A 15,534-nucleotide genomic window follows, 5' to 3' on the forward strand; every position below is an offset into this window, starting at 1 on the left:
TGGACTAATCACTAGAATTCTGAGTGAAGTGAAGTGAAGACTCTCAGTCGTGTCCAACTCTTTGCGACCCCATGGACTGTAGCCTACAAGGCTCCTCCATCCATGGGATTTTCCAGGCAAGAATACTGGAGTGTGTTGCCATTTCCTTCTCCAGGAGATCTTCCTGACCCAGGGATTGAACCCAGGTCTCCCGCATTGCAGAAGGATTCTGTACCAGCTGAGCCACAAGGGAAACCAAGAATATTGGAGAGGGTGGCCTATCCCTTCTCCAGCGGATCTTCCTGACCCAGGAATCAAACCAGGCTCTCCTGCATTGCAGGCGGATTCTTTACCAGCTGAGCTATCTTATATTTCCTATTTTTGTCCATGTACCTATTGGTCTTTCCCATTAAATTATGATCATTTTTAGACAGGAACAGTTGGCTACTTCATCCTTGGCATGCTCAGGCACTCCTGAATGTCTTTCTTTAATTAATGGATTTTATTTTTAAAGCAGCTTCATTTTTTTGAGTTTTTTTAATGTGAACCATTTTTTAAGTCTTTATTGAATTTGTTACACTATTGCTTCTGTTCTTTATGTTTGGGGTTTTTGGCCATGAGGTATGTAGGATCTTAGCTCCTCAACCAAGAATCACATCCCTACACCCTTCCTTTGAAGGTGAAGTCTTAATCACTGAACCGCTATGGAAGTCCCTAGAGCAGTTTTAGATTCACAACAAAATTGAGGAGAAAGTGTTAAGAGTTCCTACATAGCTCCTGCCTCCAAATATACACCCACCTTCCCCCACCATCAACATCTCCCACTAGAGTGCAACATGTGTTTTAACTGATGAAGCAACACTGACAAATCATTATCAACTGAAGTCCATAGTCTGCATTACGGTTGCTTCCTGGTGATGTACACTCTATGGGTTTAAACAATGCTGTAATGATACATATCCACCATTATTGTATTACACAGAGTATTTTCACTGCCCAAAAAATCCTCTGTGCTCTGCCTATTCATCCATCCTCTCTAACCCCTGGTAACCGCTCATCTTTTTACTGTCTCCATAGATCTGCCTTGTCCAGATTCCATAATGAAATCATACAGTGTGCAGCCTTTTCCGGTTAGCTTCTTTCGCTTAGTAATACACATCAAAGGCCCTCTGTGTCTTTGCATGGATTGATAGCTCTTTTCTTTCTACTGCTCAGTAATACTGACACACCACAATTTGTTTATCCATCACCTATCAAAAGACAGTTACTTCCAAGTTTTGGCAATTATGAATAAAGCATCTACAAATGCAGGTTTTTGTGTGGAAATAAGGAGCATGATTGGTAGGTCAAACTGTACTACTAGTGTGTTTAATTTGTAAGAAACTGCTGAGCTGTCTTCCAAAGAGGCTGTACCATTTTGCAATCCCATCAGCAATAACATGAGTCCTGCTGCCCCACACCCTTGCTGGCATTTGCTATTATCAGTGTTTTGGATTGGGCCTTTCTAATAGGGGGCCTCCCTGATAGCTCAGTGGGTAAAGAATCCACCTGCAATGCAGGAGATCCCAGTTCAATTCCTGGGTCGGGAAGATGCACTGGAGAAGGGATAGGCTGCCCACTCCAGTATTCTTGGGCTTCCCTTATGGCTCAGCTGGTAAAGAACCTGGCTGCAATGCTGGAGACCTGGGTTCGACCCCTGGGTTGGGAAGATTCCCCTGGAGAAGCGAAAGTCTACCCACTCCAGTATTCTGGGGTTGCAAAGAGTCAGACACGAGTCAGTGACATTCACTTTCTAATAGGTGTGTGGTGGCATCTCATCATTGTTTTAATTCATAATTTCCTAATGATATACAATGTGGAGCATCTTCTCACACATTTATTTGCCATCTGTATATCTTCTCTAGTGAGGAATCTGTTCATATTTTTTTCCCATTTTTTAATCAGGCAATCAAGAGGTATAAAAGTACAGAAATGTAAAGAACTCAGATATTAAGATCTCATGTTGAAAACTTTTTTAAAAACTGGGGGAGGGACAATAAATATTTGATGAGAAGTGAAATTTAAGTATTTTTTATTCTCTACTATGTACTTTTTATAGAGCTAAATATATTTGTTTATCCAGTCCAGGTCTATAATTATGTATTCTTTAGTTTGCTCATAACATTTTGAAGTTATCTAAGACTATCTAAAAGCTTAGGAAATAAAACAAAAATTTCAATTAAAAAAAACTTTTTCTATTTGGAGAGAAAAAATAAAGTTCCTAAAAAGTAATTTTTCCCAGGTCCGCCTCCACCAGGACTCCATTCCTCCACCTCCCCACCATCACTCCCCTCCCACGGTTCCTCGTAAATATTGGATGAAGAAGTTTGCTCACTGGGTAGGGGGTGTCGTGATTAAGGCTATACTTTAGAAAGATTTATCTTGCAGAGGTTAACAAGATGCACTGGAGGGGAAAGGATAAACAGCACTCCCAGAGAGAAGTAACAAGAGCCTGAGAAAGTGACACACCTGGGAAATTAGAGGGGATGCGTGACTTTCAGACACAAAACAGAACAGGGCAGAAAAGACTCTGATTGAATGGATTATGCACCATTAAGAGAGTGAAAGAATAAAGATGACGTTAAGCTTTCAATCTGGGGGAAAAGGCTCATAATGGCAGACACTGGGAAGGAGTTTGCTAAGGGAAGCTGATGCATTTGTTCATGTAACGTAAGTGCTGCGGATACATCAGTGAATGAAACTCATAAAGTCTCCTTTCCAGTGGGCAGTGACATAAAATAAATAATACACACAGAGTAAGAACATGATAGACTATTTGAAGAGCATTCGCGCAACGGAAAAATGAAAAGAACAAGCTGAGAGGAGTTATGAGTGTGTGGACAGAGACCTGATGGATTTTATACAGGAAGGTCAGGCTAAGTCTCTCTAAGAAAAAGCATTTGAAAGACAAAAGGGCTAGCCGTGCAGTTATCTGCGGGAAGAGCGCACCAGGTAGGGGGAACAGCCAGGGCAAAGGTCTTCAGGCCGGAAGAGGGCCTGGTGTGGTGACCAACAGGAAGACCAAGAGGCGCCCAACACTCTGTTGTGTTAAGAATAGTATACAGGGAGATACTGGAGGAAATGTAGATTGGTGCAGCCACTACAGAGAACAGTAGGGAGGTTCCTTAAAAAACTGAAAATAGAGCCGTCATACGATCCAGCAATCCCATTCCTGGGCATATATCCAGAGAAAACCATAATTCAAAAAAATACATGCACCTGTGCTCACAGCAGCACTATTTACAATAGACAGGACGTGGAAGCAACCTAAATGCCCGCTGAGAGATGCAAGGATAAAGAAGATGCGGTATACATAAAATGGAATACTACTCAGCCACAAAAGGAATGAAGTAATGCCATTTGCAGCGACGTGGATGGACCACGAGAGTATCATACTAAGTGCAGCAAGTCAGAGGGATAAATATTATACGATATCACGTATGTGAGATCTAAAACACAGCACAATGAACTTATCCACAAAAGAGAAACAGACTCATACGCGGAAAACAGACCGGTGGTTGCCAAGGGGAGTGGGGCGGGGGAGGGATGGATTGGGAGTTGGGATCAGCAGATGCAAGCTATTTTATATAGGACAGACAGACACCAAGGTCCTACTGTACAGCACAGGCAACTTTGGCCAATATCTTGTGATAAGCCATAGTGGGAAAGAATATATATGGATAACAGAAACACTTTGCCTTACAGCAGAAATTAATGCAACACTGTAAATCAACTATTACTTCAATACAATTTTGAAAAAGAATAGTGTCCAGGGAGAATGGATGTGAGCAGTTGATGCTCTTACAGTAACCCAGATGGGAGACGAAAGCGGCTCAAACAAAGGCGGCCACATTAAAGGTGGAAGCCGCACTAGATACATTTGAAGGAGCAGTAAACATGATCTACGAGAAATTGAACACGGGAGTGAAAGGAAAGAAGAGTTAAGGATTATGCCAAGATTTTTAATGAAAAGTGGGAGGATAAGGTGGTCATCAGCTGAGGTGGGGGAGACCACAGGTGGAGCAGACCTGGGACGAGGTAGAGATGAAGAGCGTAGGTTCAACTCTGATTATGAGATGTCAACCCCATTGTTAGATACACAAGTAAAGAAATCAGGCAATAGGTCCAGGGTGGAGACAGAAATTGAGGGTCACTGGCAGATTAGCGGGATTTAAAGCCATGAGACTAAATGTGATCACTAAAGAAAAGCGGGTAGAAAGAGAAAAACCAAGGGCTGAGCAGCTCCTGGGACACCAACATGAAGAGGTCACCTGCAAAGGGGACCAGGAAGGAGCTACCAACAGGGCAGAAGGAAAACCAATAGAGGGCTGAGCCCCAGAAACAAGAGAAAAGAGTGAACCAAGAATGAGAGGATCAACCACGACCTGGACCAGGGCAGGCTCCACGCGGCCCTGGGGTCAGAAGGCTGAATGCAAGGGGGTTATGAGAAAATGGGAGGAGAGAAACTGCAAAAAAAATAACATGCAGTGCTTCAAGGAGCTCTGCTGCAAGGAAACCTGGAGAAATGGGACAGCAGCTGGGGGAACGTGGTCCAGAGGATTTCTAAGGATAGGAGACATGAGAGCACATCCTCACAATGATGACGATGGTGAGATTGCCCCTGCTTGTCACATACCTAGCTCCCTGCTATATTTCAGATCTGTGTGTTTCCTCCTCGGATAAGGCTTCTGTCATCACCTGTCCTGACATCTGTGTCCTCTTCCCCCAAGTTCCTCTATCTCAGGCCTTCAGGAGTGTCTTCCATGGCACCCAGGACTGTGTGCTGTCTCAGCCCACTTCCCCCAGTGGAGTCAGACTTCCTGAGCACAGGGACTGTATGTCTGTTTCATTCATTGCTCTATACCCAGGGCTCCTTATAGAGCCTAGAGTGGATAGGTGTTTTGATTTTTTTTTTAAGTGTTGAATGAACAAATAAATGAATGAAATGATGCTTAGATGGACAGCTTTTTGTTGTAGATGGTAACCTGATAAACTGGTGAAAGAAAAAGAAAACCTAGGTGTTTTGCAAGGTGAGGTAATAGCAGAAGAGAAAGGAAGAGAAAATGATGAAAGAGAGACAAGTCTAAAAATATCTAAGCAGACTGGACGGCAAACTGAAGGCAAACGGGAGAGGTTGTCATCATAGGGACCCAGGAAGCTACCATGATCAGAGGATAAGGAAACACAGTCAAAGAAGATGAGTCTGAGTCCCAGAGAAAAGTTAAAAAACATCAAACAGAAGTCCAAACCTGGGGGAGTTCAGGGCAGCAATTAGTCTGATTTCATTGCCTGTTATTCACCAAATTCTTCCAGTTTCTGCCAACAGTTATGTTTGTTTTCTATTATATATGTGTTTACCAAGCTTTCATTTGTAAATTCAAGTTCTCTCATCCATGTGACTTTAGATACTCCCAATGAATATCCAGGGTAATTTATGTATACATTTTCAAATAAAAAAACAGCTCCGGTCGTCAAAAACATAAAATTTATCGTGTGAATCCCTGTTTTCTTAAACAGACCTTTCAGATCACCACTGAACTAACCAGGTGAGCTAAGGAGGGGTGCTGTGCCCCAGGCCACGCTGGGGTGGTGGCTTCTCACACCTGAGCATCTGTGTTTTCACAAAGCTCCCAGGCGGTTCTGTGTGCTGAGTGCTGCTCCACGGTCCTTGTGCGGGGCTGCTCTCTCCACACAAAGGTCCCAGGCTGCTCGGGTTTTCTAGGTCAGTGTTTTGGGTTTTCCTGCCTCCTTCCTCACTGTCAGCTGGGAGTCATGGCGTCCCTTCCTCCCCTCTTCATTGACTGCCAACTAGAAAACCAGATCACCAAGCTTGCGGGTGGACGACTGAAAGTAGGATTAGATGGGCTCTGGAGAAAGGGTGATCTCTCCTTTCTAAGGGCCTAAGTTTCAGTGTCTGCATTTGACAGCATCTACTTTGGCCAGAAAGGAACCTGGTGGGCTACAGTCCACAGGGTCACAGAGAGTCGGACATGGCTAAAGTGACTTAGCACACACTCAGCACACACACTTTGGCTACAATCATTTATTTCATTTAAAAATTTTTTCTTCTTTCTGGGTTCTGGGCCACATTCCAAGTAATAACATGAGCAAGTGCTCAGTCACGTTGGACTCTGCGACCCCACGGACTGTAGCCCGCCAGGCTCCTCTGTCCTTGGGATTCTCCAGGTAAGAATACTGGAGTGGGTTGCCATTTTCTTCTCCAGGGAATCTTCCCAACAACTAATATTTAAAGAACTCTTTCTATCATTAATTTGGTTTGATCCTCACATCCTCCCTGTGATATGGTTTGTTGGGGTTTTTCCATAACATCTTACTGACTTTTTGGCCAACCCAATAGATTACCCCCATTTAACAGGAGACTGAGGGCAGTGGTAAAGAACCCACCTACCAATGCACAGGTTCCATCCTCCTGGGTCAGAAGGGAACGGCAACCCACTCCAATATTCCTGGTGGAGAATCCCATGGACAGAGGAGCCTGGCAGGCTACAGTCCATGGAGTCACAAAGAGTCGGACATGACTTAGCACGTAACTTGCAAGAGAGGTGATTAAAATGATTTAATACTATAACCTTCACAAGATGATAATCATCTTTCTCATCATCTTTTTTTAGATCTTCACTGGATTTTCAGCTAATTTTCATCAGTGAGTGGATTTTAAAATAACAAACCCAGAAATCCATAGAAATATTTGTATTTAATATGAAGGGTTAAGGCAAGTTAGTTCAACTTCTGTTAATTTCTTTTTAAATGAATATTTCAAAAACACTTCTCACCTAACATACTGTATTATCTTGAATTATTTTAGTCAAGTATGAAGTCTTCGTCTTAAGTGTGTGCCCCTGGGGTAACATAGTGTTGTTAGAAAAACCATTATAACTCCCTTCCCTGACTTGTGGGTCCTGAAATTTACTGTTGTAATTTTGTATGACTATAGTTTTTCAGTATGTGATCACACCATTTAAGACATTATGATAACAAGTAGTCACTGGGGGACCCACAACAGCCAGGCAGGCAACCAGCCTTCCCACTACCCCACTGACTTACATTTAACTGTGAAACGCCTGTGTTTTCTGATGACACCATTAGTAATAGCATCCGAATCTCCAAACCCACAACCTGTGAATATCACAATTCGTTGTTGTTGCTGTTTGGTTGTTAAGTCATATCCGACTCTCTTGTGACCCCATGGACTGTAGCCCACCAGGCTCCTCTGTTCATGGGATTTCCCAGGCAAGACTACTGGAGTTGGGTTGCCATTTCCTTCTTGAGGGGATCTTCCTGACCCAGGGATCAAAACCACATCTCCTGTATGAGCAGATGGGTTCTTAATGACTGAGCCACCAAGGAAGCCCCCACAATTTATCTGCTCATATACTGATGTACATCCTGGTTCCTTTTAGTTTCTAATGATTATAAATACAGATATTAAAAACATTCATATGTAATATCTATGTGGATGTTTTCAAATCAGGTAGGTAGATACCTAGGAGTACAAATGATGAACTATATGGTAAAACTGTTTTCTTTAGAAAACTGCCATCCTGTCTTTCAAATTAGCTGTACCATTCTGTTCTTCCACCAGCAATGAAAAAAGGGGTTTTTTGTCCCACATTCTTTCCAGCATTTGCTATTGTGAGTTTTGTTTGATTAAACATTCTTATAGTGAATAGTGATATCTCATCATTGCTTAAATTTGCAAATCTCTAGTGATATAAAATGATAGGCCTATTTTTATGAACTTGTTTGCCATTTGGATATCTTCTTAGATGAGGGTTCTCTTCAGATCTTTAGCCCGTATTTTAAAATTAGGTTGTTTTCTTATTATTGAGCTTTAAGTAGTCTTTGTATATCTTGGATATATATCTGATGTGTGCTTTGTAACTTTTTAATTTTTTTAAGTCTTTATTGAATCTGTCACAAGACTGCTTCTGTGTTTTTGTTGTTGTTGTTGTATGTTTTTGTTTTTTGGCCACAAGGTATATAGGATCTTAGCTCCCCAACCAGGGATCACTCCTACACCTGCCACATTGCAAGGTGAAGTCGTAACCACCGGACCACCAGGGAAGTCTCATACAATTTTTTCTGTCAATGACTTGTCTTTTCATTCTTTTATACTGTCTTTTTGCAGAGTAAAGGTTTAAATTTTAATAAAAACATTATTTAAAAAAAGATCACAATCTGGTCTTCTGTATATCCCGAGGGGGATGGAAATGGGAAGTCCCTTCTTTGGTCTCCAACTCCATCATGCCTTACTCAACCTGACCTCTGCCACCCACCTCCACCTCCCCACTCAGTACCCTCAGCTCCAACCCCACAGCACTGCATCTTGAGAAACAGTGGTGAGAAAGAGTAATAGGTTTAAAGGAAAGACTAGCATCCAAAGTATAGGATAGAATATTTAGAACCCAAGTCCTGAAAGGAAAGGGCGAGACATCACTCCTTCCCCCTCCATGTCCCTCCTCCCCTCCCTACGCCAAATCCACACACCCAAGCTCTGCCCTCAACATGGCAGCTGCAGGCTCTCCTACAAAAACTGGCAAAAGATGAGCAGACCAAGGCATATTGTCCCCAGACCTTAAGACTAAACCATGCTACCAAATTCTCCCAGCTCCCATTTTAACCGCTCAATGACAATTTCTTCATTTGTCGGGATCTCACTGCTTTAACTCTGGGTTTGCAGGACAAAAAGTGGACACCTTGGAAAAGCCCCAGAGAATTTCAGCCTGAGGCCAAACTGCTTATTATCAGCAAGCCAGCGCACACGCCACGCCCCACTTGTGTCTTTCCCCAGCACATGTGCATGCCTGGAGGCTTACCGATCAAGTAATGCCAGCAAGGTAAGGCGATCATACCAGACTTTAATCCACTTGCCGGGGAAAATGATAAACTTGTAAAACTGCTCTCGGTTAAACTTTCCTTGTGTGGAAGAACAGGATGAATCTTCCAGATCCTGACTCAGATGCTTTTAGATAAGGAAAGAAAAAACAGAGAGAGGGTTTCATGTAGACGTGTTATTGTCAGGAAAATAAGCCTCCTGATTTAAAAGTACCAAAAGCAGATGTTTAAATTCTGAAATGGAAACCAACAGAGTCCATAAAAAAAATGGGCACCCTAACAAAAGGACAATGATCAACAGAAAAGGTCTTTTTTTCCCAGCTTTATTTTTTGTACTATTATTGATTTACAATGTAATGTGAGTTTCAGTTATACAGCAAAGTGGTTTAGTTATACATATACACATATTCATTCTTTTCTGTATTCTTTTCCCTTATAGGTTATCACAAAATACCAAGTATAGTTCTCTATGCTCTACAGTAGATCCTTGTTGCAGAAAAGGTCTTTTTTACCAATACATTTCAATTTCATTATAAGGTGACATTAAAATTATGCTACTCATATCAAAATACTACTGTTAGGCCAGGAAACTGCCATGAAAGTAATTATTATGAAAGATCAGAATTCAACAAAAGGCCTTAAATGACATAATTTTTGAAAGGTATGTTATTTAATGTAATGCTGAGATAAATATTTAAATTTTTTTTAAGTAAAAATATTTTCATCCACAGTACATAGGTCTTCAGAGAAGCCCAATATAAGACCTGAAATATTTATCAGAAAAAAAAAATTAAACCAATAAAACAGAAACAGGTGGAGGAATTTAATCTCAGATTTAAAACATTTTCACCCCAAATTCATCTCTGATTGGATCTAATCTAGTGGAAAGGAATTCAATTTTGAAAAAAATTAGTCTCCGTTCATTTGCTGAACAAATACTTAATGATCCCCAGCCCGCTGCAGACCTTCTATTTCTAATCTGTAGGGTTGCTTTTTTTTGTAACTGTGGTTAAAAAAAATACATAATATAAAATTTATATCTTAACCATTTTGTATGTATGCATTTCAGTAGCAATAATATTCATATTATTATTCATGTTTTCATCTTGCAAAACTGAAACCCTGTCCACATTGAACACTAACTCCCCACGCTCCTCTAATTTCTGTCTCCAGGAATTTGACCCCTCTGGGTACCTCCTATTAGTGGAATTAAAGAGTATCGTTCCTTTGTGACTGGCTTATTTCATTTATCATAATGATCTCAAGTTCTATCATGTTTCAGGTGTCAAAAAAATTTTTTAAGGCTGAATAAAGTTTCATTTTATGGATAGACCACATTTTGTTTATTCATTCATCTGTCGACAGATGCTTGGGTTGCATCCACCTCTTGTGGAATATTCAGTATTCACAATCATGAATAACGCTGTTGTGAACATGCACACGCAAGTATCTGTTGGATTCCCTGCATTAGGCTCTTTGAATATACACCAAAAAGTGGAATTGGTGGATTATGCTAGCTTGCATTTTTATTTGTTTGCTTTCGTCCTATATTTTTCCAAAAAGGATTTTCAGTAGGCTCTAATTTCCTGTAGGCTAAGCTGAAGCTCCAATACTTTGGCCACCTTATGCGAACAGCCCACTCATTGGGAAAGACCCTGATACTGTGAAACATTGAAAGCAGAAGGAGAAGAGGACAACAGAGGATGAGATGGTTGGATGGCGTCACTGATTCAATGGACATGAACTTGGGCAAACTCCAGGAGATGGTGAGTGACAGAGAAGCCTGGCGTGCTGCAGTCCACGGGGTCACAAAGAGTTGGATACGACTTGGTGACTGAACAACCACATAAGACACAGAAGACTGAGAAGAAGGACCAAGATAAGTAAAGGGAGGAGGAGGACAGCATGGAAGAGCAGCCATGGAGGTAAAGCTACCTTTCAGTGGTCTCGTTCACTCCTCTCAGACTTACAAAGAAGAAGGTCATACTTGGGCGGACAGCATAATTTTTCCTTAATTCACTGAAAGTCGCTGATGTCAAAACACCCGGCATGCATAAGGGCAACACATCTGCTTCACTGGAGACCATGTGGAACCCTCCTAGGAGGCTGACTTCCCCATCTCTCTGTTCCCAGATGCTAATCCCCTGACAGCTATGGAGCATAGAGTTATTCAGACCATAAAATATTAACACAAAGAGCATTTCAAGGGAAAGTTGATCCATTGTGAAGGTAATATGCAGGTTGACAATATATAGGATGGATTGGGCAATATTATTAGAGGTAAGTTGAGATTATAAGTGCTGCTTGTGTCTGGAATTTGACTCCAACAGAAAAGAGAGCCTCGAAGAAACTTCCTGCTGTCCTGTCAGCAAGAACAGCATCTTCTTTTAATGACAATGAACTTATGAAAGTCAAAGTGTTACGTGCTCAGTCGTGTCTGACTCTTTGCGACCCCATGGACTGCAGTGTGCCAGCTCCTCTGTCCCTGGAACTCTCCAGGCAAGAATACTGGCGTGGGTTGCCATTCCCTTCTCCAGGGGATCTCCCCAACCCAGGGATTGAACCTGGGTCTCCCACATTGCAGGCAGATTCTTTCCTGTCTAAGCCACCAGGGAAGCCCAGTGAATTTGTAACTTAGAGTAAATCTTCCTCTCAAAAGAAATCCCTTCTCTTCATGCTCCATGAACTAGGAGTGCAAGTAAGAAGTAAAACACGTGTACCAGCTGAGTAGGGTCTACCATTCCGTGATGTGGTAATTCAGCATGACGTATAAACACGTCAAGGAGAAGCAACAGTGAAGATGACAACATTCTTTTGAAGAGTGAGAAAATGCTCTCTTTTAGATAGTAGCTTTAGGGAAGGTCACTATAAAAAATCACGTGAAGACTATGTCTACATCTTTTGCAAAACTTATTAAATATTCTGGCATATTGTGCTATTTATTGCTGCTTAAATGAAAATCATCTCAAAGAAAAAATGATTTGACTTCGGTGTTAGTTTGCTAGGGCTAACAATGAAGCACCACAAACGGGGTGTCTTAGACAATAGAACTGCATTTCCCCCATGCTACCTGAAAAAGGCAAGAGTTCCATAAAACTAATAAGACTTTCGATGATAGTAATACTTAATACTGATTATTAAAGACATCATTTTGCCATACATCCTTATTAATCTTCAAAACCTCATAATAACTCTTCCGCAGATGCAAACTACCACATATAGGATGGATGGGCAACAAGGCCCTACTGCACAGGGAAATATATTCAATATCCTGTGATAAACCATAATGGAAAAGAGTATGAAAAAGAATACATATAACTGAATCACTTTGCTGTACAGCAGAAATTAACACGACGTTGTAAATCGACTATACGTCAACAAAAAACTTTAAATGAAAGTAAAAAAAAATAGTCTCTTCAAGAGTTCCATAACTAATGAGCATTTTGATGATATTAATAATGGCCCTGAAGACAGCCTCTTCAATAAGTGGTGCTGGTAAAATTGGACTGCTATGTGCAAAATAATGAAATCAGAACACTACCTAATACCACACACAAAGATAAACTCAAAATGGATTACAGATCTAAGTGTAAGACCAGAAATTATAAAGTTCTTAGAGGAAAACATCAGCAGAACACTCGATGACACAAATCAAAGCAAGGTCTTCTATGACCCACCTCCTAGAGTAATGGAAATAAAAACAGAAATAAACAAGTGGGACCTAATCAAACTTAAAATCTTTTGCACAGCAAAGGAAACTACAAACAAGATGAAAAGACAACCCTCAGAATGGGAAAAAATAAGAGCAAAGGAAACAACTGACCAAGATTCATTTCCAAAATACACAAGCAGCTCATGCAATTCAGTACCAGAAAAGCAAACAATCCAATCAAAAAGTGGGAAAGCGACCTGAAGAGACATTTCTCCAAAGAAGACATACAGATGACTAACAAACACATGAAAAGATGCTCAATATAACTCATTTTTAGAGAAATGCATTAGAGAAAAGAAGGATAGGGAAGCACTGCAGTCCATGGGGTTGCAAAGAGTAGGACACGACTGAGTGACTGAACAACAATAACTGTACTTTTCAAGGTACTACACTGTAAGATTAAAAATGTTACCCTTATTATTGTACTTATTTGTTTTTTATGTATTATTTGTGTGGAAAGTATTACAAACTTATTGTAGTACAGTACTGTATAGCCAATTGTGTTAGTTGGGTACCTGGGCTAACTGTTGCACTGATGAACAAATTGGACTGAACAAACATACTCTCAGAACAGAACACATTTGTATATACAGGACTTACTGTATTTCTTTTTGTAGGCGAGATTCTCTAGAAGAAATCAAAACATGGTCAGGAAGAAGGTAAGCAGAGCAGTAAAGAAATGTTACACAAACTCAACAGTATCCCATGTATAGCCCTCTTCTTTCAATCTGCACCTACCGAATCTACCTTCCTTCAAGATCTAGCCCAAGTGTCCTTTCTTCTAAGGAGCCTTCTGCATAGCCGTTCTCCAAAATGCCCTGAGAGAACGTGTAGCTCTAAGTTCATGACTGGTTGTATGTCTTTCCTCCCGTGTTCTTTTTGAATTATTTGCTCTGTGTCTTACAGAGTGTCATTAAAAGTGAAGTAATAAGTGAATGAACATCAGTAAGTTAATCTCTCGGTAAAATAATGGAAAGCTGCAGCTTTTTAGTGCTTGATGATCATGTCATTGGTTCCATGAATAAAGTCTCTCTTCAAGCCAAGATTCTCTTTTAAAATTTCTGCATGCCTAGATTATAAGGCTATAATAAATTAATAAATATCTAAATACTTTCCAAACTCTGCAGTGAGAAAAAGCCATTCCAATCAACTGAGGTTTTGTGGAATTTGTGCAACTCGGCAACAAAAGATCAATGTAAATCAATTTCTAATACACTGGAAGAACAATCAAGACTAATAACCCATTAGCATCAATGAAAAGGTATTATCTAAATGGTATGTTATCTAAGTGGTCTCTTTTCACATTCATCCAGTAGACTATGATGAAGTGATGTAACCACAACCCTCTGACGTAAAATTCAGGACAAGACTGGACTAATTCTGTTAGGGAAACCAACCTGAAAACAGGTTTCAGGACCCCTGCTTCTGGAACATTCACAATCGGTGATGCTGGGACTTACCCGTGGGGTTTCTGACTGGGTCCTCCGAGCCACCATCAGTAACAGCTGTTGTTGAAGAGCACTGACTGCAGGGTCCCCAGAAGAAGGATCTTGACTCTCAGAAGTCGTGGTACTGGAGGAGCTAATCTGCAAGTCTCTGAGGATGGGCAAAACAAACACTTTGATTACCCGGAAGTACTGGAAATCATCTGTTTATTACACCCAAACACAAGGACAGCATGGATCCTTAATGCAGGTTGCAATTAAGTTTTTTCCACCTTGCATGAGTAGTTCCACTTCCATCTCTAAGAATTTTCCACAGTTTGTTGTGATCCACAGAGTCAAAGGCTTTAGTGTAGTTAATGAAGCAGAAGTAGATGTTTGCTGGATTTCCTTGCTTTTCTCTATGATCCAACAAATGTTGGCAATTTGATCTCTGCTTCCTCTGCCTTTTCTCAATCCAGCTTGTACACCAGAAGTTCTTGGTTCATGTACTGTTGAAGCCTAGCTTGAAGGATTCTGAGCCTAACCTTACTAGCATGTGAAATGAGTGCAATTGTACAGTAGTTAGAACATTCTTTGGCATTGCCCTTCTTTGGGATTGGAATGAAAACTGAGCTTTTCCAGTCCTGTGGCCACTGGTGGGAAAGACTGAAGGCAAAAGGAGAAGAGGGCAGCAGAAGATGAGATGGTTAGATAGCATCACCAACTCAATGGACTTGAATTTGAGCAAACTCAGTGAAGAACAGGGAAGCTTGGCATGCTACAGTCCATGGGGTTACAAAGAGTTTGACACAACTTAGTGACCGAACAATAACCATGAGTGTTCTAAGTTGACAATTGCATGTGCCATGCTACCTTCAGCAAGAAGGGCAGTCATCTTGCACACATTCAAATAACTCAGGTTGTCCAGAGATATACGGTGCCATGGGCTAAGCAGGTGGACACTTGGTGTTCTAGAGACAATGATCTCAATTTTCTATACATTTAGTGGAAGGGGAGGTGGTAGCAACAGTCTCTAGCTTCCTATTTGGCACAAACAATCAACAGTGAGCGAATCATTCCCAAGACACTGATCAGGAAGAAACAGTGATGATCTAACGCCTCTGCCACCTCCTTCACCCGCAATGCTGTCCGCACCTCCTCCTCACCCCACCGCCACCCAAAGCAAAGAGAGTACAGAGTAGAGCAAAGAAATGCCTCAGGTGGTTGTAAAAGAGGACATTAATAAGCTAGCGGTAATCTGTATCGAAAGAACTTTATTGTTGTTAATTGCATATAAACTGTCAGGACTAAAATTAATAGAACTCTTTAAGTAAACTCAAGCTTGGCACTTTCCCTTTGGCTCAGAAAGCAACAAGTAGAATATACTTTTCCATCTGCTTTTCTAGCAGGGCACCCATAACTTTGAGGAGACAATTGGCTGCCTCAACTGCAGCCATCTCTAACAGAATTCCTGCTCATGGAACTCTAGTTTTATTCAATCATCCAAGACTGTATGCTCCAGAA

The 15,534-nt window shown here is 41.1% G+C and overlaps 1 protein-coding gene across 2 annotated transcripts in view; it reads right to left on the reverse strand.

Annotated features, from left to right (window-relative positions):
- The window catches only part of PCNX2 (pecanex 2), a 338,376-nt gene that overhangs the window by 264,975 nt on the left and 57,867 nt on the right, over positions 1-15,534 (reverse strand). Inside the window, exons 9-11 of one of the 2 annotated variants that reach the window (XM_027530588.1) lie at positions 14,047-14,182; positions 13,187-13,213; positions 8,856-9,001 (exon numbers count right to left, since the gene is read on the reverse strand). In XM_027530588.1, coding sequence (XP_027386389.1) covers positions 8,856-9,001; positions 13,187-13,213; positions 14,047-14,182 — 309 coding nt within the window. The remainder of the gene's footprint in view (positions 1-8,855; positions 9,002-13,186; positions 13,214-14,046; positions 14,183-15,534) is intronic. The other variant, XM_027530589.1, reaches the window with a different exon arrangement.

The sequence above is a fragment of the Bos indicus x Bos taurus genome, chromosome 28 (assembly GCF_003369695.1).
Source record: "Bos indicus x Bos taurus breed Angus x Brahman F1 hybrid chromosome 28, Bos_hybrid_MaternalHap_v2.0, whole genome shotgun sequence".
NCBI lineage: Eukaryota > Metazoa > Chordata > Mammalia > Artiodactyla > Bovidae > Bos > Bos indicus x Bos taurus.